Genomic DNA, 27123 nt, shown 5'->3' with positions numbered 1-27123 from the left:
AGGTCTGTTGGTTAATATTAAGTCTAGTAGGGCGCCCCCTCTGGTCAGGTCTGTTGGTTAATATTAAGTCTAGTAGGGCGCCCCCTCTGGTCAGGTCTGTTGGATAATATTAAGTCTAGTAGGGCGCCCCCTCTGGTCAGGTCTGTTGGTAATATTAAGTCTAGTAGGGCGCCCCCTCTGGTCAGGTCTGTTGGTTAATATTAAGTCTAGTAGGGCGCCCCCTCTGGTCAGGTCTGATAATATTAAGTCTAGTAGGGCGCCCCCTCTGGTCAGGTCTGTTGGATAATATTAAGTCTAGTAGGGCGCCCCCTCTGGTCAGGTCTGTTGGTTAATATTAAGTCTAGTAGGGCGCCCCCTCTGGTCAGGTCTGTTGGTTAATATTAAGTCTAGTAGGATGCCCCCTCTGGTCAGGTCTGTTGGTTAATATTAAGTCTAGTAGGGCGCCCCCTCTGGTCAGGTCGGTTAATATTAAGTCTAGTAGGGCGCCCCCTCTGGTCAGGTCTGATAATATTAAGTCTAGTAGGGCGCCCCCTCTGGTCAGGTCTGTTGGATAATATTAAGTCTAGTAGGGCGCCCCCTCTGGTCAGGTCTGTTGGATAATATTAAGTCTAGTAGGGCGCCCCCTCTGGTCAGGTCTGTTGGATAATATTAAGTCTAGTAGGGCGCCCCCTCTGGTCAGGTCGGTTAATATTAAGTCTAGTAGGGCGCCCCCTCTGGTCAGGTCTGTTGGTTAATATTAAGTCTAGTAGGGCGCCCCCTCTGGTCAGGTCTGTTGGTTAATATTAAGTCTAGTAGGGCGCCCCCTCTGGTCAGGTCTGTTGGATAATATGAAGTCTTGTAGGGCGCCCCCTCTGGTCAGGTCTGTTGGTTAATATTAAGTCTAGTAGGGCGCCCCCTCTGGTCAGGTCTGTTGGTTAATATTAAGTCTAGTAGGGCGCCCCCTCTGGTCAGGTCTGTTGGATAATATGAAGTCTTGTAGGACGCCCCCTCTGGTCAGGTCGGTTAATATTAAGTCTAGTAGGGTGCCCCCTCTGGTCAGGTCTGATAATATTAAGTCTAGTAGGGCGCCCCCTCTGGTCAGGTCTGTTGGTAATATTAAGTCTAGTAGGGTGCCCCCTCTGGTCAGGTCTGTTGGATAATATTAAGTCTAGTAGGGCGCCCCCTCTGGTCAGGTCTGTTGGATAATATTAAGTCTAATAGGGCGCCCCCTCTGGTCAGGTCTGTTAATATTAAGTCTAGTAGGGCGCCCCCTCTGGTCAGGTCTGTTAATATTAAGTCTAGTAGGGCGCCCCCTCTGGTCAGGTCTGTTGGTTAATATTAAGTCTAGTAGGGCGCCCCCTCTGGTCAGGTCTGTTAATATTAAGTCTAGTAGGGCACCCCCTCTGGTCAGGTCTGTTGGTTAATATTAAGTCTAGTAGGACGCCCCCTCTGGTCAGGTCTGTTAATATTAAGTCTAGTAGGGCGCCCCCTCTGGTCAGGTCTGTTGGTTAATATTAAGTCTAGTAGGGCGCCCCCTCTGGTCAGGTCTGTTGGTTAATATTAAGTCTAGTAGGACGCCCCCTCTGGTCAGGTCTGTTGGATAATATTAAGTCTAGTAGGGCGCCCCCTCTGGTCAGGTCTGTTGGTTAATATTAAGTCTAGTAGGGCGCCCCCTTTGGTCAGATCTGTTGGATAATATTAAGTCTAGTAGGACGCCCCCTCTGGTCAGGTCTGTTGGATAATATTAAGTCTAGTAGGGCGCCCCCTTTGGTCAGATCTGTTGATTAATATTAAGTCTAGTAGGGCGCCCCCTTTGGTCAGGTCTGTTGGATAATATTAAGTCTAGTAGGGCGCCCCCTCTGGTCAGGTCTGATAATATTAAGTCTAGTAGGGCGCCCCCTCTGGTCAGGTCTGTTGGATAATATTAAGTCTAGTAGGGCGCCCCCTCTGGTCAGGTCTGTTGGTTAATATTAAGTCTAGTAGGGCGCCCCCTCTGGTCAGGTCTGTTGGTTAATATTAAGTCTAGTAGGATGCCCCCTCTGGTCAGGTCTGTTGGATAATATTAAGTCTAGTAGGGCGCCCCCTCTGGTCAGGTCTGTTGGTTAATATTAAGTCTAGTAGGGCACCCCCTCTGGTCAGGTCTGTTGGTTAATATTAAGTCTAGTAGGACGCCCCCTCTGGTCAGGTCTGTTAATATTAAGTCTAGTAGGGCGCCCCCTCTGGTCAGGTCTGTTGGATAATATTAAGTCTAGTAGGGCGCCCCCTCTGGTCAGGTCTGTTGGATAATATTAAGTCTAGTAGGGCGCCCCCTCTGGTCAGGTCTGTTGGATAATATTAAGTCTAGTAGGGCGCCCCCTCTGGTCAGGTCTGTTGGATAATATTAAGTCTAGTAGGGCGCCCCCTCTGGTCAGGTCTGTTAATATTAAGTCTAGTAGGGCGCCCCCTCTGGTCAGGTCTGTTGGTTAATATTAAGTCTAGTAGGGCGCCCCCTCTGGTCAGGTCTGTTGGTTAATATTAAGTCTAGTAGGGCGCCCCCTCTGGTCAGGTCTGTTGGATAATATGAAGTCTTGTAGGGCGCCCCCTCTGGTCAGGTCTGTTGGTTAATATTAAGTCTAGTAGGGCGCCCCCTCTGGTCAGGTCTGTTGGTTAATATTAAGTCTAGTAGGGCGCCCCCTCTGGTCAGGTCTGTTGGATAATATGAAGTCTTGTAGGACGCCCCCTCTGGTCAGGTCGGTTAATATTAAGTCTAGTAGGGTGCCCCCTCTGGTCAGGTCTGTTGGATAATATTAAGTCTAGTAGGGCGCCCCCTCTGGTCAGGTCTGTTGGATAATATTAAGTCTAATAGGGCGCCCCCTCTGGTCAGGTCTGTTGGTAATATTAAGTCTAGTAGGGCGCCCCCTCTGGTCAGGTCTGTTGGATAATATTAAGTCTAGTAGGGCGCCCCCTCTGGTCAGGTCTGTTGGTAATATTAAGTCTAGTAGGGCGCCCCCTCTGGTCAGGTCTGTTGGTTAATATTAAGTCTAGTAGGGCGCCCCCTCTGGTCAGGTCTGTTAATATTAAGTCTAGTAGGGCGCCCCCTCTGGTCAGGTCTGTTGGATAATATTAAGTCTAGTAGGGCGTCCCCTCTGGTCAGGTCTGTTAATATTAAGTCTAGTAGGGCGCCCCCTCTGGTCAGGTCTGTTGGTTAATATTAAGTCTAGTAGGGCGTCCCCTCTGGTCAGGTCTGTTAATATTAAGTCTAGTAGGGTGCCCCCTCTGGTCAGGTATGTTGGATAATATTAAGTCTAGTAGGGCGCCCCCTCTGGTCAGGTCTGTTAATATTAAGTCTAGTAGGGCGCCCCCTCTGGTCAGGTATGTTGGATAATATTAAGTCTAGTAGGGCGCCCCCTCTGGTCAGGTCTGTTGGATAATATTAAATCTAGTAGGGCGCCCCCTCTGGTCAGGTCTGTTGGTTAATATTAAGTCTAGTAGGGCGCCCCCTCTGGTCAGGTCTGTTGGTTAATATTAAGTCTAGTAGGGCGCCCCCTCTGGTCAGGTCTGTTGGATAATATTAAGTCTAGTAGGGCGCCCCCTCTGGTCAGGTCTGTTGGTAATATTAAGTCTAGTAGGGCGCCCCCTCTGGTCAGGTCTGTTGGTTAATATTAAGTCTAGTAGGGCGCCCCCTCTGGTCAGGTCTGATAATATTAAGTCTAGTAGGGCGCCCCCTCTGGTCAGGTCTGTTGGATAATATTAAGTCTAGTAGGGCGCCCCCTCTGGTCAGGTCTGTTGGTTAATATTAAGTCTAGTAGGGCGCCCCCTCTGGTCAGGTCTGTTGGTTAATATTAAGTCTAGTAGGATGCCCCCTCTGGTCAGGTCTGTTGGTTAATATTAAGTCTAGTAGGGCGCCCCCTCTGGTCAGGTCGGTTAATATTAAGTCTAGTAGGGTGCCCCCTCTGGTCAGGTCTGATAATATTAAGTCTAGTAGGGCGCCCCCTCTGGTCAGGTCTGTTGGATAATATTAAGTCTAGTAGGGCGCCCCCTCTGGTCAGGTCTGTTGGTTAATATTAAGTCTAGTAGGGCGCCCCCTCTGGTCAGGTCTGTTGGATAATATGAAGTCTTGTAGGGCGCCCCCTCTGGTCAGGTCTGTTGGTTAATATTAAGTCTAGTAGGGCGCCCCCTCTGGTCAGGTCTGTTGGTTAATATTAAGTCTAGTAGGGCGCCCCCTCTGGTCAGGTCTGTTGGATAATATGAAGTCTAGTAGGGCGCCCCCTCTGGTCAGGTCTGTTGGTTAATATTAAGTCTAGTAGGGCGCCCCCTCTGGTCAGGTCTGTTGGTTAATATTAAGTCTAGTAGGGCGCCCCCTCTGGTCAGGTCTGTTGGATAATATGAAGTCTTGTAGGGCGCCCCCTCTGGTCAGGTCTGTTGGTTAATATTAAGTCTAGTAGGGCGCCCCCTCTGGTCAGGTCTGTTGGTTAATATTAAGTCTAGTAGGGCGCCCCCTCTGGTCAGGTCTGTTGGATAATATGAAGTCTTGTAGGACGCCCCCTCTGGTCAGGTCGGTTAATATTAAGTCTAGTAGGGTGCCCCCTCTGGTCAGGTCTGATAATATTAAGTCTAGTAGGGCGCCCCCTCTGGTCAGGTCTGTTGGTAATATTAAGTCTAGTAGGGTGCCCCCTCTGGTCAGGTCTGTTGGATAATATTAAGTCTAGTAGGGCGCCCCCTCTGGTCAGGTCTGTTGGATAATATTAAGTCTAATAGGGCGCCCCCTCTGGTCAGGTCTGTTAATATTAAGTCTAGTAGGGTGCCCCCTCTGGTCAGGTCTGTTGGATAATATTAAGTCTAGTAGGGCGCCCCCTCTGGTCAGGTCTGTTGGATAATATTAAGTCTAATAGGGCGCCCCCTCTGGTCAGGTCTGTTAATATTAAGTCTAGTAGGGCGCCCCCTCTGGTCAGGTCTGTTGGTTAATATTAAGTCTAGTAGGGCGCCCCCTCTGGTCAGGTCTGTTGGGTAATATTAAGTCTAGTAGGGCGCCCCCTCTGGTCAGGTCTGTTGGATAATATTAAGTCTAGTAGGGCGCCCCCTCTGGTCAGGTCTGTTGGTTAATATTAAGTCTAGTAGGGCGCCCCCTCTGGTCAGGTCTGTTGGATAATATTAAGTCTAGTAGGGCGCCCCCTCTGGTCAGGTCTGTTGGATAATATTAAGTCTAGTAGGGCGCCCCCTCTGGTCAGGTCTGTTGGATAATATTAAGTCTAGTAGGGCGCCCCCTCTGGTCAGGTCTGTTAATATTAAGTCTAGTAGGGCACCCCCTCTGGTCAGGTCTGTTGGTTAATATTAAGTCTAGTAGGACGCCCCCTCTGGTCAGGTCTGTTAATATTAAGTCTAGTAGGGCGCCCCCTCTGGTCAGGTCTGTTGGTTAATATTAAGTCTAGTAGGGCGCCCCCTCTGGTCAGGTCTGTTGGTTAATATTAAGTCTAGTAGGACGCCCCCTCTGGTCAGGTCTGTTGGATAATATTAAGTCTAGTAGGGCGCCCCCTCTGGTCAGGTCTGTTGGTTAATATTAAGTCTAGTAGGGCGCCCCCTTTGGTCAGATCTGTTGGATAATATTAAGTCTAGTAGGACGCCCCCTCTGGTCAGGTCTGTTGGATAATATTAAGTCTAGTAGGGCGCCCCCTCTGGTCAGATCTGTTGATTAATATTAAGTCTAGTAGGGCGCCCCCTTTGGTCAGGTCTGTTGGATAATATTAAGTCTAGTAGGGCGCCCCCTCTGGTCAGGTCTGATAATATTAAGTCTAGTAGGGCGCCCCCTCTGGTCAGGTCTGTTGGATAATATTAAGTCTAGTAGGGCGCCCCCTCTGGTCAGGTCTGTTGGTTAATATTAAGTCTAGTAGGGCGCCCCCTCTGGTCAGGTCTGTTGGTTAATATTAAGTCTAGTAGGATGCCCCCTCTGGTCAGGTCTGTTGGATAATATTAAGTCTAGTAGGGCGCCCCCTCTGGTCAGGTCGGTTAATATTAAGTCTAGTAGGGCGCCCCCTCTGGTCAGGTCTGATAATATTAAGTCTAGTAGGGTGCCCCCTCTGGTCAGGTCTGTTGGATAATATTAAGTCTAGTAGGGCGCCCCCTCTGGTCAGGTCTGTTGGATAATATTAAGTCTAGTAGGGCGCCCCCTCTGGTCAGGTCTGTTGGATAATATTAAGTCTAGTAGGGCGCCCCCTCTGGTCAGGTCGGTTAATATTAAGTCTAGTAGGGTGCCCACTCTGGTCAGGTCTGATAATATTAAGTCTAGTAGGGCGCCCCCTCTGGTCAGGTCTGTTGGTTAATATTAAGTCTAGTAGGGCGCCCCCTCTGGTCAGGTCTGTTGGTTAATATTAAGTCTAGTAGGGCGCCCCCTCTGGTCAGGTCTGTTGGATAATATGAAGTCTTGTAGGGCGCCCCCTCTGGTCAGGTCTGTTGGTTAATATTAAGTCTAGTAGGGCGCCCCCTCTGGTCAGGTCTGTTGGTTAATATTAAGTCTAGTAGGGCGCCCCCTCTGGTCAGGTCTGTTGGATAATATGAAGTCTTGTAGGACGCCCCCTCTGGTCAGGTCGGTTAATATTAAGTCTAGTAGGGTGCCCCCTCTGGTCAGGTCTGATAATATTAAGTCTAGTAGGGCGCCCCCTCTGGTCAGGTCTGTTGGTAATATTAAGTCTAGTAGGGTGCCCCCTCTGGTCAGGTCTGTTGGATAATATTAAGTCTAGTAGGGCGCCCCCTCTGGTCAGGTCTGTTGGATAATATTAAGTCTAATAGGGCGCCCCCTCTGGTCAGGTCGGTTGGTAATATTAAGTCTAGTAGGGTGCCCCCTCTGGTCAGGTCTGTTGGATAATATTAAGTCTAGTAGGGCGCCCCCTCTGGTCAGGTCTGTTAATATTAAGTCTAGTAGGGCGCCCCCTCTGGTCAGGTCTGTTGGTTAATATTAAGTCTAGTAGGGCGCCCCCTCTGGTCAGGTCTGTTGGTTAATATTAAGTCTAGTAGGGCGCCCCCTCTGGTCAGGTCTGTTGGATAATATGAAGTCTTGTAGGGCGCCCCCTCTGGTCAGGTCTGTTGGTTAATATTAAGTCTAGTAGGGCGCCCCCTCTGGTCAGGTCTGTTGGTTAATATTAAGTCTAGTAGGGCGCCCCCTCTGGTCAGGTCTGTTAATATTAAGTCTAGTAGGGCGCCCCCTCTGGTCAGGTCTGTTAATATTAAGTCTAGTAGGGCGCCCCCTCTGGTCAGGTCTGTTAATATTAAGTCTAGTAGGGCGCCCCCTCTGGTCAGGTCTGTTGGTAATATTAAGTCTAGTAGGGCGCCCCCTCTGGTCAGGTCTGTTGGTTAATATTAAGTCTAGTAGGGCGCCCCCTCTGGTCAGGTCTGTTAATATTAAGTCTAGTAGGGCGCCCCCTCTGGTCAGGTCTGTTGGATAATATTAAGTCTAGTAGGGCGTCCCCTCTGGTCAGGTCTGTTAATATTAAGTCTAGTAGGGCGCCCCCTCTGGTCAGGTCTGTTGGTTAATATTAAGTCTAGTAGGGCGCCCCCTCTGGTCAGGTCTGTTGGTTAATATTAAGTCTAGTAGGGCGCCCCCTCTGGTCAGGTCTGTTGGATAATATTAAGTCTAGTAGGGCGCCCCCTCTGGTCAGGTCTGTTGGTAATATTAAGTCTAGTAGGGCGCCCCCTCTGGTCAGGTCTGTTGGTTAATATTAAGTCTAGTAGGGCGCCCCCTCTGGTCAGGTCTGTTGGTTAATATTAAGTCTAGTAGGGCGCCCCCTCTGGTCAGGTCTGTTGGATAATATTAAGTCTAGTAGGGCGCCCCCTCTGGTCAGGTCGGTTAATATTAAGTCTAGTAGGGCGCCCCCTCTGGTCAGGTCTGTTGGTTAATATTAAGTCTAGTAGGGCGCCCCCTCTGGTCAGGTCTGTTAATATTAAGTCTAGTAGGGCGCCCCCTCTGGTCAGGTCTGTTAATATTAAGTCTAGTAGGGCGCCCCCTCTGGTCAGGTCTGTTAATATTAAGTCTAGTAGGACGCCCCCTCTGGTCAGGTCTGTTAATATTAAATCTAGTAGGACGCCCCCTCTGGTCAGGTCTGTTGGTTAATATTAAGTCTAGTAGGGCGCCCCCTCTGGTCAGGTCTGTTAATATTAAGTCTAGTAGGGCGCCCCCTCTGGTCAGGTCTGTTGGTTAATATTAAGTCTAGTAGGGCGCCCCCTCTGGTCAGGTCTGTTGGTTAATATTAAGTCTAGTAGGGCACCCCCTCTGGTCAGGTCTGTTAATATTAAGTCTAGTAGGGCGCCCCCTCTGGTCAGGTCTGTTAACATTAAGTCTAGTAGGACGCCCCCTCTGGTCAGGTCTGTTAATATTAAGTCTAGTAGGGCGCCCCCTCTGGTCAGGTCTGTTAGTTAATATTAAGTCTAGTAGGGCGCCCCCTCTGGTCAGGTCTCAGTCTCCATTATTATCCCCTCATTCTGATTTGCTGATTATTTCCTCAGTAATTGATCTTCTGTCTCTTCCATTATGTTTGGAGGTTTATAGCTTATAACCCGATCAGGATTTTATTATTTTTATCTCCATATATTTCTACTGTGGAGGCTGGTAGGGTATTGGACACAGAGGAGGGGGTCTGAGGCCGGCTGCTGCACCCAGTGGTTCTAGCATAGGGGCACAACTTTCTTCAGACTCAGTCCTGGACGCTATGACCTGAATAGCCAGTCTCTTAAAAGCAGGGAAGGACAAATTGGGATTCTGTACTGCTAACATCCTCAACTGGGCTTTGTCCTATTTATTATGAGCCCCATCAATAAACCTGTCCATTAACACTTTGTTACCCTGCTCGGGAGTGATACCATCTAGTTTTTGTATAGTCTCTAGGGCATTTTGTAGGGCTACTGCATAAGCTCTGAGTCTCACCTGCTTCTGCCGTCTCTCGTAGAGCCGGAGATGTACCTCTGATGGAGAATGTGACCCAAATACCTGATACAACCCCTTGAAGATCTGATCTACCGTCGCCTTCTCGGAGGCGGGCCAGGTGCGGACTTCCTTCACTGCTGGTCCTTGTAGTTGTCTTGTGAGCAGCTGCACCTGTTGGTTAGGAAAGAATAAAAGACAAGCTCTGGATCTTCTCCTTGAAATCCCTTAGGGGGAAGTGGTCTCCATTGTAGATAGGAAGGACAGGATTCCCCAAAAATAGTGGTGCTGATGCTGGAACACCCACATTGTTGACACTGACTCAAAGCGGGGCCGGCAGCATGTCGACCACTGGAGAAGCAGGTGTTCCCACTGCTGGCGATGAAGGGGCACTGTCGCCGAGTTGATCTGGAGAGCTGGGTGCTGACATCTTATCGATCTCCTTGAGTGTTACTTTAAGATGATTTGAGTGCACTGTCGCTTTAAGATGATTTGAGTACACCGTCTCTTGAGTGTGCTGTCTCTTTAATGAGATTTAGGTGCGTCGTCTCTAAGATAATTTGGGTGCGCTGGCCCTTTAAGATGCTTGGCAATGTGTGGTAGTGGTTTAGCTCTTGATTAACAGGAACCCACCGAGTGGCATTCGTACCCGTGGACCTCATCGGGCAGAGGGGTTAATGCTAGCTGCCACCGGTGCTGGAGACGTCTTGTGGAAGGTCGTTTGTTTATGCAGAGTCTGCGCTGTAGCGGCTACTTGTCGGTGTATTGCAGAGCCGGATGCAGCCGCCAGAACCTTCAATATGGCTGACCAGGGAAGTCTTCCCCCATGCAACATGGGGTGGATCTTTATTTCCGGCTCACACATTGAAAAGGCATCACCGCTGGGGACTGAAGGGGCAAAGCTGCAGCCACTCGTGCGCGCGGGAAACGCCAGACTCTGTTTTAACCCCTTCAGGTACTGATGTCCTACACTTGGCAATAGCAATTAAGTCTTTCTTTCACCTCCCCACTACTTTATCAGCGCCCGCTAGTAACTCTTTGCAATAAGGACAGTCCCGTACAATTTTCTGACGCAAACTTCTTTGCAACTGCATGAGATTTACTTTGGACACAGTTAAGGCTCAGACTAGGGGGGAGGACTTGTGGCTTTATGGTTAAGTCACACACTTATCCTGTTCGTGACGCCAACGATTTGTGGTGTCTCGGCTGTGGAAGTGGGGTGTATGGGGCAGATCTTGTAGCCCAGGGGCAAGGTGTTGTTAACCCCTAAATGTTCGTGACGCCAGGGCATGGTTTTCCCGGTAACTACCTGAACAGTAGTGCTGCTATCCCTAGGTTAGGCAGGGCAATAATAGTTCAAGACCAGGTTAGGGTTAATGGTAGCTTTGCTGAGGTAGACAGATGTACAGTCTTTACAGCTAGGCCAGGATCCCAGAGAGGTGGCCAGTAACACAGGAGAACCTTGCAGCTTGCTGGGACTTGTAGTGACTTTGACAGACTTTAGTTCAGTCACACTGACTATAATAGACTTGACTTTAGACTGGACTGTAGGTAGTGACAGCAGACATAGACTTGACTTACTGACATGTGGCTGTAGGTTAGGCTTGAGGCCTCCAGGTGCCGGACACTGGCTCTGAGACGTCTGGTCTTTACTGCGCCTCAGCAGGAAGAGTGTGGTAGAAGAGAGAGATTGTAATGGCCGCCCCTCTTATAAAGGGGGGCTGAGCCAGAAGCCCATAGGTCAAGCTGCAGGTCACCTGGTTTGCTGGTGCTCCCTGGGTAACAAACGTGAACATAACATGTGACAACATTATCATAGGTTTAACATCATCATGTGACTGACACAAAGGTCCTCCAAAGGTCCTTTATACCTTCACATTATATATATACACTTAATGGCATAGGGGAGACACTGCAGGAGGGCCCCTAGGACACAGAGGGACTCAACCGGACCGGAGTATATCCTGTACTGGGACATTACTACGGTCTCCATTTTAGGACATCGTCAATCGTCAGATGTAACTCCGTCCCCCGTCAGGTGAAACGGCATCCCGCCTCCTCCCTTGGACCAATCGCTGACAGTCATCAGCCGCAACTCCATCCTCTGTTAGGTGAAACTGCGTCCCACCTCCTCCCTCAAACCAATCACTGTCCTCCTTCAGCCACAACTCCATCCTCCCTCATCCGTAACTCCGTCATCCAAAAACGCCGTCATGCCTCAGACTATTCTACCTCAGACGCAACTTCCTGCTGCATAGTAGAGCTGACGCTGCACCTCATTGTATAGCAGAGTCGAAATTGTGAAACTTGTAGTATCTGTAGTCTGTAGTACACCTGCAAGTTTCACTGTTTCGACTCTGCTATACAGTGCTGTGCAGCGTCGGCTCTGCTATGCAGCAGGAAGTTGCTTCTGAGGTAGAATTGTCAGGCATGACGGCGTTTTGGATGATGGAGTTTCAGATGAGGGAGGATGGAGTTGTGGCTGAGGGAGGACGGGGATTGGTGTGAGGGAGGAGGCGGGACGTTACATCTGACGATGTTCAAAATGGACACTGTACATTACATATGCCTGACACTACTGTACCTGGGCCCCTACACAGCAGTCCCCTCAGGATTAGTAGATGAGGTGGGGCCCATGTGGTGGAGGTATGCCTGACAGTACTGTACCTGGGCCCCTACACTGCAGTCCCCTCAGTATTAGTAGATGAGGCGGGGCCTATATGGAGGAGGTATGCCTGACACTACTGTACATGGGCCCCTACACAGCAGTCCCCTAAGGATTAGTAGATGAGGTGGGGCCTGTATGGAGGAGGTATGCCTGACACTACTGTACCTGGGCCCCTACACTGCAGTCCCCTCAGTATTAGTAGATGAGGTGGGGCCCATGTGGAGGAGGTATGCCTGACACTACTGTACCTGGGCCCCTACACTGCAGTCCCCTCAGTATTAGTAGATGAAGTGGAGCCTATATGGAGGAGGTATGCCTGACACTACTGTACCTGGGCCCCTACACTACAGTCACCTCAGAATTAGCAGATGAGGTGGGGCCTATATGGAGTAGGTATGTCTGACACTACTGTACCTGGGCCCCTACACTGCATTCCCCTCAGTATTAGTAGATGAGGTGGGGCCTATATGGAGGAGGTATGCCTGACACTACTGTACCTGGGCCCCTACACTGCAGTCCCCTCAGGATTAATAGATGAAGTGGAGCCTATATGGAGGAGGTATGCCCGACACTACTGTACCTGGGCCCCTACACTGCATTCCCCTCAGTATTAGTAGATGAGGTGGGGCCTATATGGAGGAGGTATGCCTGACACTACTGTACCTGGGCCCCTACACTGCAGTCCCCTCAGGATTAGTAGATGAGGTGGGGCCTGTATCGAGGAGGTATGCCTGACACTACTGTACCTGGGCCCCTACACTGCAGTCCCCTCAGGAATAGTAGATGAGGTGGGGCCTATATGGAGAAGGTATGCCTGACCTACTGTACCTGGGCCCCTACACTACAGTCCCCTCAGGATTAATAGATGAGGTGGGGCCTATATGGAGGAGGTATGCCTGACACTACTGTACCTGGGCCCCTACACAGCAGTCCCCTTAGGATTAGTAGATGAGGTGGGGCCTATATGGAGGAGGTATGCCTGACACTACTGTACCTGGGCCCCTACACTACAGTCCCCTCAGTATTAGTAGATGAAGTGGGGCCTATATGGAGGAGGTATGCCTGACACTACTGTACCTGGGCCCCTACACTACAGTCCCCTCGGTATTAGTAGATGAGGTGGGGCCTGTATGGAGGAGGTATGCCTGACACTACTGTACCTGGGCCCCTACACTGCATTCCCCTCAGTATTAGTAGATGAGGTGGGGCCTATATGGAGGAGGTATGCCTGACACTACTGTACCTGGGCCCCTACACTACAGTCCCCTCAGGATTAGTAGATGAGGTGGGGCCTATATGGAGGAGGTATGTCTGAAACTACTGTATCTGGGCCCCTACACTACAGTCCCCTCAGGATTAGTAGATGAGGTGGGGCCTGTATCGAGGAGGTATGCCTGACACTACTGTACCTGGGCCCCTACACTACAGTCCCCTCAGGATTAGTAGATGAGGTGGGGCCTATATGGAGGAGGTATGCCTGACACTACTGTGCCTGGGCCCCTACACTACAGTCCCCTCAGGATTAGTAGATGAGGTGGGGCCTATATGGAGGAGGTATGCCTGACACTACTGTACCAGGGCCCCTACACTACAGTCCCCTCAGGATTAGTAGATGAGGTGGGGCCTATATGGAGGAGATATGCCTGACACTACTGTACCTGGGCCCCTACACTACAGTCCCCTCAGGATTAGTAGATGAGGTGGGGCCTATATGGAGGAGGTATGTCTGAAACTACTGTATCTGGGCCCCTACACTACAGTCCCCTCAGGATTAGTAGATGAGGTGGGGCCTGTATCGAGGAGGTATGCCTGACACTACTGTACCTGGGCCCCTACACTACAGTCCCCTCAGGATTAGTAGATGAGGTGGGGCCTATATGGAGGAGGTATGCCTGACACTACTGTGCCTGGGCCCCTACACTACAGTCCCCTCAGGATTAGTAGATGAGGTGGGGCCTATATGGAGGAGGTATGCCTGACACTACTGTACCAGGGCCCCTACACTACAGTCCCCTCAGGATTAGTAGATGAGGCGGGGCCTATATGGAGGAGGTATGCCTGACACTACTGTACCTGGGCCCCTACACTGCAGTCCCCTCAGGATTAGTAGATGAGGCGGGGCCTATATGGAGGAGGTATGCCTGACACTACTGTACCTGGGCCCCTACACTGCAGTCCCCTCAGAATTAGTAGATGAGGCGGGGCCTATATGGAGGAGATATGCCTGACACTACTGTACCTGGGCCCCTACACTACAGTCCCCTCAGGATTAGTAGATGAGGTGGGGCCCATATGGAGGAGGTATGCCTGACACTACTGTACCTGGGCCCCTACACTACAGTCCCTTCAGGATTAGTAGGGTTTAGGAGCAAGAGATTGGCAAAAGCCAAGCCAGGAGGTCCCCGGAGAGGAAGGCAGACCTTGGACTGGCTCCTGCATTCATTGGACAGGAGTCTACATGTGACCAGGTCAATCATTTAGCTGTACAGTATGATGTAACACATGTCATAAAGTTAACCCTCTGCACGCTTCAAACCACGGTGTATCCCGGACAGAACTAGAGACACAGGACAGAAAATACTTTCTAGAATATCCACAATTATCATTTCCCGAGATGCATCCTGTCGACCCCTTCTATCTCGGCCCCCCCCCCCCCCCCGACCCCTTCTATCTCGGCACCCCCCCCCCGACCCCTTCTATCTCAGTCACCCCCGACCCCTTCTATCTCAGCCCCCCCGACCCTTGTATCTCAGGTGCCCCAACCCCACCCCTTGTATCTCAGCCCCCCACCCCTTGTATCTCAGCCGCCCCCACCCTACCCCTTGTCTCTCAGCCACCCCCTAGGACCCGTTTCCCAACCCCCCCCCCCCCCCCCGGCAGCAGCTGAAGATATTCTCCTGGGCTACCACAGTCCTATGAGAACCTTTCTGGTCATGTGATGGACGCCCAGGAGCAGAACTGGACTGTTCTGGACCCTGCAGCGGTGTGTCCATCACATGACCACGAAGACAAGGGATAAATAAAACAAAAAGGTTCCCACAGCAAATCGGAAACTTAAGTACAGAGGCCATAAATATGAGTTATCTCCATTCCTTCTCATGTCACCCATACACCAGTCCTGACCACTAATGGTCCCCGGTATTCTCCATTCCTTCTCATCTCACCCATACACCAGTCCTGACCAGAAATGGTCCCCGTTATTCTCCATTACTCCTCTTCTCACCCATACACCAGTCCTGACTACAAATGGTCCCCAGTATTCTCCATTACTCCTCATCTCACCCATACACCAGTCCTGACCACTAATGGTCCCCGTTATTCTCCATTCCTTCTCATCTCACCCATACACCAGTCCTGACCACAAATGGTCCCCGGTATTCCTCATTACTCCTCATCTCACCCATACACCAGTCCTGACCACAAATGGTCCCCAGTATTCTCCATTACTGCTCATTTCGCCCATACACCAGTCCTGACCACAAATGGTCCCCGTTATTGTCTATTCCTTCTCATCTCACCCATACACCAGTCCTGACCACAAATGGTCCCCGTTATTCTCCATTCCTTCTCATCTCACCCATACACCAGTCCTGACCACAAATGGTCCCCAGTATTCTCCATTCCTTCTCATCTCACCCATACACCAGTCCTGACCACAAATGGTCCCCGGTATTTTCCATTCCTTCTCATCTCACCCAAACAACAGTCCTGACCACAAATGGTCCCCGGTATTCTCCATTACTCCTCATCTCGCTGAGAAGAGTCCATGAATACCCAAATACCTGCAGTTACCTGCCCAGAGCAGTGCCCCCTCCACATGGACTCCATGCTCTACCATCTCACATCTCTCCTCTCTTTGTCTTTCAGGGGAGCCCAGACGTCTTGTCCAGCCCCGCCCTGGTCCCCATTCCTAACTCCAGGTAGTGATTGACAGGTTATGGGGTCCATAGAGTGAGGGACAAAGTGATGAGACTTGTGACCTGGATGGGGGGGGGGGGGGGCAGGAAGTAGAGATCCCCATACCAATAAAGTTGAGGACAGTGGACCACTTCACCGAAAACAAGTGTTCACAGAGTAAAAATGGCCACCAAACAATAGTTGTAGCGGACCATGTTCTGTCGTCATCTAGAAGGAAGTCACTGGTAGTCAGAAGGAAGAAAAAATGGCTCCTCCATCACTAGATGTTACTGATCGTGTATGGTCACGGTGAACCAAAGTAACAGCCAAAATGGACTAAAATGTGTCTGAAACAATTGGTAGATCAGATAATCCCTCTTTCAATGGTTGTTTTGCCATTACCTGTTTCTGTATAATGTTTAAGGCCACCTTAAGGGTGAAGAAAGGGACGCAAACCCCAACATGTTTCCAGGTCACTTCTTATGGTGAGGTGGGGTTAGGAGTGGACATCTCCGGATGTGGGTGTGCAGTTACTGGTGATAAAAAGGTCACCATGTCCTAGTGGACAAAAAGTCACATATATGCAGATATAAGGTGGGACAGGGTATAGTAATACAGTGGTCCCTCAACATACGATGGTAATTTGTTCCAAACGACCCATCGTTTGTCGAATCCATCGTCTGTTCAGGGATTCGTGCAATGTAAAAGTGCATTAAATGCTCACCTGTTCCCGCCGCTCCGGACCGCGTCCTCACCACCCCCGATGGTCTCCCAGGGGCTCCCGGTGGGGTCCCGCTGCTCCGGCGTCTTCTTCTGGGTCCTCCAGCATCTTCCCCATCCTCTCAGGGGTCCGGGCCTCGCTTTCTGGTGACGTTATTACGTTGCTGCGCCGGGGCAGCTACGTAATAACGACGCCGGAAAGCGAGGCCCGGACCCCTGAGAGGACCCGGAGCAGCAGGGATAGGTAAGTGAACCTGCTGGGGCACATTACACTGCTATCCAACAGCAGCTTAAGCATTTTGCAGTTAATGCGATGGCCCCGACATATAAAAGCATCATATGTTGATGCTGACATCGACATGCGATGGCCTCTGAGAGGCCATCGTATGTCGATTTGATCATATTTCGGGGCCATCGCATGTCGGGGGTTACTATACACAGGTCAAGGACCGGCAGGAGAATGTAGAAAATGGATCTCATTGGCCAAGGGAATCTCAAGTCACCACCTTCACTAAAGACCAGAAAAAAGCTTACAATGGATGATAGAAAAGAATCCTCTAAGACTCAATGACACGAGAGAGGAGGCCGACGACCAATGACACGGGAGAGGAGGCCGACGACCAATGACACGGGAGAGGAGGCCGACGACCAATGACACGACGGGAGAGGAGGCCGACGACCAATGACACGACGGGAGAGGAGGCCGACGACCAATGACACGGGAGAGGAGGCTGACGACCAATGACACGGGAGAGGAGGCCGACGACCAATGACACGGGAGAGGAGGCCGACCAATGACACGGGAGAGGAGGGTGACCAATGACACGGGAGAGGAGGATGACCAATGACACGGGAGAGGAGGATGACCAATGACACGGGAGAGGAGGACGACGAATGACATGGGAGAGGAGGGCGACCAATGAAACGGGAGAGGAGGGTGACCTATGACACAGGAGAGGACAACCAATGACACGGGAAAGGAGAACAACCAATAACACGGGAGAGGAGGATGACCAATGACATGGGAGGAGAAGAGTATGACCAACGACACGGGGGAGGAGGACGACCAATGACTCGGGAGAGGAGGACGACCAATAACACGGGAGATGAGGACAACCAATTACAGGAGAAGAGGGCGACCAATTACAGGAGAGGAGGGCGACCAATGACACGGGAGAGGAGGACGACCAGTGTCATGAGAGGAGAGGAGGCCGACCAATGACACGGGAGAGGAGGACGACCAATGAAACGGGAGAGGACAACCATGAACATAAGAGGAGAGGAGGGCGACCAATGACACAGGAGAGGATGACAACCAGTGACATGAGAGGAGGACGACTAATGACATGGGAGAGGATGACGACTACTGACACGGACAGAAGGACGACCAATGAGACGGGAGAGGAGGACTATCAATGACACTGGAGGAGAGCGATCAATGACACGGGAGAGGATGATCAATGAAACGGGACAACCATGAACGTAAGAGGCGGGCGACCAATGACACGGGAGGGGAGGACAACCAATGACATGAGAGGAGAGGAGTAGTGATGAGTGGCATATACCATATTGGAATTCACAATATTTTGCGAATATAGGAACAAATATTTGTCCTATATTCGCGAAATTCGCATATTCGATATATTCACGGTTATTTGCACATGTGCATGTGGATAACTATCTATATTATCTATCTATCTCCTAATATTCTTTAGTGATGATATTCGCATATGAGAAAATTCGCTCTCCAGTCTAATACAGTAAATAGTATAGGAGCCTTCTTTAGACCACAAGCTGGAAGCAGGGAGGATGAGATCACTGTGATGTGTTCTGTGGGGGGGGAAAAATACAAATATTTTTGTAATTGTGTATATATAGTGCTATATCCGCCATATTCGAATTGCTAATATTCACACTCAACACTAGAGAAGAGAGGAGGACGACCAATGACACAAAGAACAAGAACATTGAGAAGCTTGAGGATCCACAGATGAGATTGGAACATGGAGTGAAACACAACCGGATGTCAAATGAGGACGGAATAAAGATCATTTCATGTCTGGAGAATACGCCCTAATCTAATGTGACAGCTATCTCCACCATCACAGAACACGGACCACAGAGGGTCTCATTACATAAAGCCATTAAGAAGAATCTCCAGTGGAGGAGCCATTCTACCAGACTGAGTCCCTGGAGTCAACCAAAGGGGTGTCCGCACCTGTGGTCATACAGAAGATAAAGAGACTGTCCCCGGAGGGTGTCCGCACCTGTGGTCATGCAGAAGATAAAGAGACTGTCCCCAGAGGGTGTCCGCACCTGTGGTCATACAGACGATAAAGAGACTGTCCCCGGAGGGTGTCCGCACCTGTGGTCATACAGAAGATAAAGAGACTATATTCTGTATGACCACAGGTGCGGACACCCTACAGGGACAGTCTCTTTATCTTCTGTATGACCACAGGTGCGGACATCCTCCGGGGACAAAGAGACTGTCCCGGGAGGGTGTCCGCACCTGTGGTCATACAGAAGATAAAGAGACTGTCCCCGAGGGTGTCTGCACCTGTGGTCGGGGCTGCTGGAAAATGTGCAGAAATGACTCCATGCACTATGATGGCCGTACAGGTTATTGTCCTGACGTGTAGCGGTCATATCCATTACGGTGCACAGTTATTCCATTTTTTCTGATCGGATCCTTATACAAGTATGAAGTGACCCAGATCCCACTACGTGGCGGCATTTTTGGGCTCATTCCAAGCCCAATCCAAAACCAACTATATGTAAAGCTTGTGTGACCACGTCGTCTTCAGCTGGTAAGAAGGTGACAAATTAACCCTTACTGTGAAATTTTGGTAAGACTTGTGTGGATACGAGAGTAGATAGAATATGGTGATGACTCTTGACCACATCCTCTGGTGGACACCTCGGTCACAGGTCTCACAGTCCTCTCCACTGCGTGGCACGGGTACTCTGTGTTATCCATGTCGCTCTTAACAAGAAGGTTCTTGTACCGGGGATCGGTGTTTGTCAAGTATTGGAAGGTGAAGAGTCCTCCTCCCTGATTTTCACTACACGTTCTTCACTCATAAATGTGGATTCCACTGATCTGATCTCTTGGGACCATATGAAGGATATTATTCTTCACAATACATCTATAGTGATCCTCCTGATTCTTCACAATACATCTATAGTGATCCTCCTGATTCCTCACAATACATCTATAGTGATCCTCCTGATTCTTCACAATACGTCTATAGTGATCCTCCTGATTCTTCACAATACATCTATAGTGATCCTCCTGATTCTTCACAATACATCTATAGTGATCCTCCTGATTCTCCACAATACATCTATAGTGATCCTCCTGATTCTTCACAATACATCTATAGTGATCCTCCTGATTCTTCACAATACATCTATAGTGATCCTCCTGATTCTTCACAATACATCTATAGTGATCCTCCTGATTCTTCACAATACATCTATAGTGATCCTCCTGATTCTTCACAATACGTCTATAGTGATCCTCCTGATTCTTCACAATACATCTATAGTGATCCTCCTGATTCTTCACAATACATCTATAGTGATCCTCCTGATTCTTCACAATACGTCTATAGTGATCCTCCTGATTCTTCACAATACATCTATAGTGATCCTCCTGATTCTTCACAATACATCTATAGTGATCCTCCTGATTCTTCACAATACATCTATAGTGATCCTCCTGATTCTTCACAATAGGTCTATAGTGATCCTCCTGATCCTTCACAATACGTCTATAGTGATCCTCCTGATTCTTCACAATACATCTATAGTGATCCTCCTGATTCTTCACAATACATCTATAGTGATCCTCCTGATTCTTCACAATACATCTATAGTGATCCTCCTGATTCTTCACAATACATCTATAGTGATCCTCCTGATTCTTCACAATACATCTATAGTGATCCTCCTGATTCTTCACAATATGTCTATAGTGATCCTCCTGATTCTTCACAATACATCTATAGTGATCCTCCTGATTCTTCACAATACATCTATAGTGATCCTCCTGATTCTTCACAATACATCTATAGTGATCCTCCTGATTCTTCACAATACATCTATAGTGATCCTCCTGATCCTTCACAATACATCTATAGTGATCCTCCTGATTCCTCACAATAGGTCTATAGTGATCCTCCTGATCCTTCACAATACATCTATAGTGATCCTCCTGATCCTTCACAATACATCTATAGTGATCCTCCTGATTCCTCACAATACATCTATAGTGATCCTCCTGATTCTCCACAATACATCTATAGTGATCCTCCTGATTCCTCACAATACATCTATAGTGATCCTCCTGATTCTTCACAATACATCTATAGTGATCCTCCTGATTCTTCACAATACATCTATAGTGATCCTCCTGATTCTTCACAATACATCTATAGTGATCCTCCTGATCCTTCACAATACATCTATAGTGATCCTCCTGATTCCTCACAATACGTCTATAGTGATCCTCCTGATTCTCCACAATACATCTGTAGTGATCCTCCTGATTCTTCACAATACATCTATAGTGATCCTCCTGATTCTTCACAATAGGTCTATAGTGATCCTCCTGATTCCTCACAATACATCTATAGTGATCCTCCTGATTCTTCACAATACATCTATAGTGATCCTCCTGATTCCTCACAATAGGTCTATAGTGATCCTCCTGATTCCTCACAATACATCTATAGTGATCCTCCTGATTCTTCACAATACATCTATAGTGATCCTCCTGATTCCTCACAACACATCTATAGTGATCCTCCTGATTCTTCACAACACATCTATAGTGATCCTCCTGATTCTTCACAACACATCTATAGTGATCCTCCTGATTCTTCACAATACATCTATAGTGATCCTCCTGATTCTTCACAATAGGTCTATAGTGATCCTCCTGATTCTTCACAATACATCTATAGTGATCCTCCTGATCCTTCACAATACATCTATAGTGATCCTCCTGATTCTTCACAATAGGTCTATAGTGATCCTCCTGATTCCTCACAATACATCTATAGTGATCCTCCTGATTCTTCACAATAGGTCTATAGTGATCCTCCTGATTCCTCACAATACATCTATAGTGATCCTCCTGATTCTTCACAATACATCTATAGTGATCCTCCTGATTCCCCACAATACATCTATAGTGATCCTCCTGATTCTTCACAATACATCTATAGTGATCCTCCTGATTCCTCACAATACATCTATAGTGATCCTCCTGATTCTTCACAATACATCTATAGTGATCCTCCTGATTCTTCACAATACATCTATAGTGATCCTCCTGATTCCTCACAATACATCTATAGTGATCCTCCTGATTCTTCACAATACATCTATAGTGATCCTCCTGATCCTTCACAATACATCTATAGTGATCCTCCTGATCCTTCACAATACATCTATAGTGATCCTCCTGATTCCTCACAATACATCTATAGTGATCCTCCTGATTCCTCACAATACATCTATAGTGATCCTCCTGATTCTCCACAATACGTCTATAGTGATCCTCCTGATTCTTCACAATACGTCTATAGTGATCCTCCTGATTCTCCACAATACGTCTATAGTGATCCTCCTGATTCTCCACAATACATCTATAGTGATCCTCCTGATTCCTCACAATACGTCTATAGTGATCCTCCTGATTCTCCACAATACGTCTATAGTGATCCTCCTGATTCTTCACAATACATCTATAGTGATCCTCCTGATTCTCCACAATACATCTATAGTGATCCTCCTGATTCTTCACAACACATCTATAGTGATCCTCCTGATTCTTCACAACACGTCTATAGTGATCCTCCTGATTCTTCACAACACATCTATAGTGATCCTCCTGATTCTTCACAACACATCTATAGTGATCCTCCTGATTCTTCACAATACATCTATAGTGATCCTCCTGATTCCTCACAATACATCTATAGTGATCCTCCTGATTCTCCACAATACATCTATAGTGATCCTCCTGATTCTCCACAATACATCTATAGTGATCCTCCTGATTCCTCACAACACATCTATAGTGATCCTCCTGATTCTTCACAATACATCTATAGTGATCCTCCTGATTCTCCACAATACATCTATAGTGATCCTCCTGATTCCTCACAACACATCTATAGTGATCCTCCTGATTCTTCACAATACATCTATAGTGATCCTCCTGATTCTCCACAATACATCTATAGTGATCCTCCTGATTCCTCACAATACATCTATAGTGATCCTCCTGATTCCTCACAATACATCTATAGTGATCCTCCTGATTCTTCACAATACATCTATAGTGATCCTCCTGATTCCTCACAATACGTCTATAGTGATCCTCCTGATTCCTCACAATACATCTATAGTGATCCTCCTGATTCCTCACAATACATCTATAGTGATCCTCCTGATTCTTCACAACATATCTATAGTGATCCTCCTGATTCTTCAAAACACATCTATAGTGATCCTCCTGATTCTTCACAATAGGTCTATAGTGATCCTCCTGATTCTTCACAATACATCTATAGTGATCCTCCTGATTCTTCACAATACATCTATAGTGATCCTCCTGATTCTTCACAATAGGTCTATAGTGATCCTCCTGATTCTTCACAATAGGTCTATAGTGATCCTCCTGATTCTTCACAATAGGTCTATAGTGATCCTCCTGATTCTCCACAATACGTCTATAGTGATCCTCCTGATTCTCCACAATACATCTATAGTGATCCTCCTGATTCTTCACAATATGTCTATAGTGATCCTCCTGATTCTTCACAATATGTCTATAGTGATCCTCCTGATTCTTCACAATACATCTATAGTGATCCTCCTGATTCTTCACAATACGTCTATAGTGATCCTCCTGATCCTTCACAATACGTCTATAGTGATCCTCCTGATTCCTCACAATACATCTATAGTGATCCTCCTGATTCTCCACAATACATCTATAGTGATCCTCCTGATTCTTCACAATACGTCTATAGTGATCCTCCTGATTCTTCACAATACGTCTATAGTGATCCTCCTGATCCTTCACAATAGGTCTATAGTGATCCTCCTGATTCTTCACAATAGGTCTATAGTGATCCTCCTGATTCTTCACAATAGGTCTATAGTGATCCTCCTGATTCCTCACAATACATCTATAGTGATCCTCCTGATCCTTCACAATACGTCTATAGTGATCCTCCTGATTCCTCACAATACATCTATAGTGATCCTCCTGATTCCTCACAATACATCTATAGTGATCCTCCTGATTCTCCACAATACGTCTATAGTGATCCTCCTGATTCCTCACAATACATCTATAGTGATCCTCCTGATTCCTCACAATACATCTATAGTGATCCTCCTGATTCTTCACAATACATCTATAGTGATCCTCCTGATTCTTCACAATACGTCTATAGTGATCCTCCTGATTCTTCACAATAGGTCTATAGTGATCCTCCTGATTCTTCACAATACATCTATAGTGATCCTCCTGATTCTTCACAATAGGTCTATAGTGATCCTCCTGATTCCTCACAATACATCTATAGTGATCCTCCTGATTCTTCACAATACATCTATAGTGATCCTCCTGATTCTTCACAATATGTCTTTATTGATTGATGGAGTGTTGTCTCCATGGACACGAGAAGCTTCCTGGTTCAGTCCACCTCATTGTCCTCATCCTCAGCTAGGACCATGTATACACCCCAGTAATCCCCAGTTCATGTGTCTCAGCCCATTATGTCACATTTCTGCATTCGGTAGCGGGGTCTTTCCTTATACACATTAGAGAATAGTCATCTCCTCCTGCCAACACTGGTCAGCCATCTTTATGGAGGGCTCCGGACTCTCCTCCAGCAGATGATGTCAGTGTCAGGTCTGTCTATGGATATAAGGATCATTGATGGTGATCAGGGTGCTGTAACACTGGGGCCCCCAGTACTGGAGTGGGGCCCCTCAACCACATACAACACCAGCAATGGGCATCAGGGCCCATGAGGTTGAGGTTCCCCCTCTGATGTGAATGATCTGACGAACTATGGATGATCTTCATGGTAGATCATACAAGCACCATCCATGGAGAAAGATCATCATGGAAACATCTCATTTTAGGGCACAAAAAAAATTGTAGAATGCAAAAAATATTTCCAGAAACTGAGCCTGACACATATTAGGGTTTCCCCCAAAATCCAGTCCCCAAAACCCTGCTCGGCCAGAACTGGATCCCACCATTGTCTCACCTCCTGAACACCATAGAGCAGGGGTCTCCAAAGTGTGAACCTCCAGGTCTTGAAAAACTACAACTACCTGCGGCTGTCTGGGCATGTCTGTTAGTTGTAGTTTTGCAGACCCGGAGGTGCAGGGTTTGGAGACCACTGCCGTAGAGGATAGCCCCTACAAGGTTTCTGTAGTGTGGGGTGTAGAATGTGATGTCACCCCCATCCTCTTTCCTCCATACTTTCCCTGCTCACTTCACTCTCTCCTCTCCCCAGGATCCATGGCGCACACTGCGGAGCCCACCATACTGTCCTAAGTGCTCACCGCACGTCATACCTCGTCACCAGGCTGTAGGGTCCATAAGAGAATTCGCCTGCTGACCGCCCGGACGCCGCTCCGCAGACCCAGAACGGCCGGAAATAAATTCTTCACCCAAGAGAATCCTGGAGCCAGAACGTGGGGCCCGTGACACTGCCAGACGTCTGTCACTGTGTTCACCAGGGTATCACCAAATAAAGCAAAGCCCAGGGATACTGTCACCCTGAGCCAGTGTATCTAAGCCAATCACGTGTGATACTGTCTGCTATGTATCTACGCCTATATAGTGACATAATGATCATAGAGCTGGGTATCTAAACCTATCGTGTTATTCTGTGTCACCAGGATATAGAGCAGTGATATCACTGTATATATATATATATCACTGGTGAGAGGTCATTATACTGATCAGTATACACACCAGATCACCAGGATATAGAGCAGTGATATCACTGTATATATATATATTTGTTTTCGGGGTCTCAAATGCGTAGCGTACCTACCTAAAACCTAACCTCATAATGATACTAGCTAACAGACAGTCTGAGTTGTGCCATGTACAGTCGCGTGTAGGTATACCTGAATAAATAGAGGGCAAAACTTCAATATTTAAAACAAAACGCTTTATTAAACAAACCGCTACCTAAGGATTTAATGCGAATATGTACAATCGACAAATGACGTAGTAGTGAGTGCAGCCCCAATAACAGTGGCCGACCCCCACTAGCTCCTAGATGTGCGAAAGGAAAGCTTGCAACACTCGAACTGGGCACCACTAGTGGGGGTAGGAAAATACTATACGAAACAAGCTGACCGGGCAATGACGTTTGCAGCTATACGATTTGGACGCATGGTTATCTGTATCCCCACAATCTGATGTAATTTCGACCTTGCACCTGTATGTGAATTTCCCAGGCCCTAGAAGCCATGATCACCTGAGAATAGAGCGGCTTTTAACGTTAAGCTGACCTGCCATCCGCATCGAGAATTATGAGGCGTCTGCTAACCGTCTAACCAGGCCAGCCGTCAAGGCTTGATGGCTAGAGGGTTCTCTAACCTCCATTTTTAATGCTTTACAGAGCAGCGCCGCTGGCATGAGACGTATCCAAAGACGCCTTGTCAGGAGAGATAACGCGACATGGTACTGGAGGCCAGATATACCTTGATAGTATGAGCTAAATGCAGCAAATAGTGGCCAAAACCCAACCAATGCAAGTAGGAATGAAAATGATATCTAAACAGAACCAACCAAGCCCATATGCACAATCCCAAGTGCTAAACATGAAAACCCAGATGACTACCTAGTCGTCAACCTAAAGCCGTGTTAGGTTGTATCTAAACCGACCTGTGGACATGACAGGCAATGAAACCACTCATGCAACAGGCAAGATCGTGAAACTCAACCAATATCATCGACAACCTGAAGCAGAGACAGACGAAACCTCAACAGAAATCAAGCCATTTCCCTGAATACATGTCCCAAATGCCAAATAAACATGCGCAAACGTATAAAGACATCGTCGTCAACCCGAAGTCGTGTCGGGTAATGACTGAACCAACCTGTGGACGTGACAGGTTTAGCCGAAAATGGAAAACTCCACTAAACACATAACTAAAATTATCACTATCAACTTGAAGCAGAGACCATTCATGACCACGAAGTGACCTATTTTGGGAAATAAACTATATATCTGAACGCAACTAAACGTAACTGTATGTAATCATATTGTCGCCAACCTGAAGCCGTGTCAGGTTGTATCCGGACTGACCTGTAGACGTGACTGGTCAATCCGAAACTGAAAACCTCAACCAAAGTAACGAATGTACCAAACGAACATATCAGCAATTACCGAGTATGAACGCTGTTGTTACGCCGAGCGCTCCGGGTCCCCGCTCCTCCCCGGAGCGCTCGCAGCGTTCTCTCATTCGCAGCGCCCCGGTCAGACCTGCTGACCGGGTGCGCTGCGATATTACTCCCAGCCGGGATGCGATTCGCGATGCGGGACGCGCCCGCTCGCGATGCGCATCTCGGCTCCCGTACCTGACCCGTTCCCCGTCTGTGTTGTCCCGGCGCGCGCGGCCCCGCTCCTTAGGGCGCGCGCGCGCCGGGTCTCTGCCATTTAAAGGGCCGCTGCGTCACTGATTGGCGCAGCAGGCCTAATCAGTATTCTCACCTGTGCACTCCCTACTTATACCTCACTTCCCCTGCACTCCCTCGCCGGATCTTGTTGCCATTGTGCCAAAGCGTTCCCTTGTGTCTTCCTAGCCTGTGTTCCAGACCTCCTGCCGTTGCCCCTGACTACGATCCTTGCTGCCTGCCCTGACCTTCTGCTACGTCCGACCTTGCTCTTGTCTACTCCCTTGTACCGCGCCT

At 48.2% G+C, this 27123-nt stretch overlaps 1 protein-coding gene across 4 annotated transcripts in view; it reads left to right on the top strand.

The window, feature by feature from the left end:
- LOC130331005 (acid-sensing ion channel 1C-like) overlaps positions 1–24877 on the top strand; it is a 186301-nt gene extending 161424 nt beyond the window's left edge. For 3 of the 4 annotated variants that reach the window (XM_056553662.1, XM_056553661.1, XM_056553660.1), the window contains 2 exons: positions 15402–15454; positions 24707–24877. In XM_056553662.1, coding sequence (XP_056409637.1) covers positions 15402–15454; positions 24707–24785 — 132 coding nt within the window. In that variant the 3' untranslated portion in view covers positions 24786–24877. The remainder of the gene's footprint in view (positions 1–15401; positions 15455–24706) is intronic. The other variant, XM_056553659.1, reaches the window with a different exon arrangement.
- Positions 24878–27123: the final 2246 nt, after the last annotated feature.

Source organism: Hyla sarda, unplaced genomic scaffold (genome assembly GCF_029499605.1).
Source record: "Hyla sarda isolate aHylSar1 unplaced genomic scaffold, aHylSar1.hap1 scaffold_345, whole genome shotgun sequence".
NCBI classification, from domain to species: domain Eukaryota; kingdom Metazoa; phylum Chordata; class Amphibia; order Anura; family Hylidae; genus Hyla; species Hyla sarda.
This window is presented reverse-complemented; position numbering and strand designations above follow the sequence as displayed.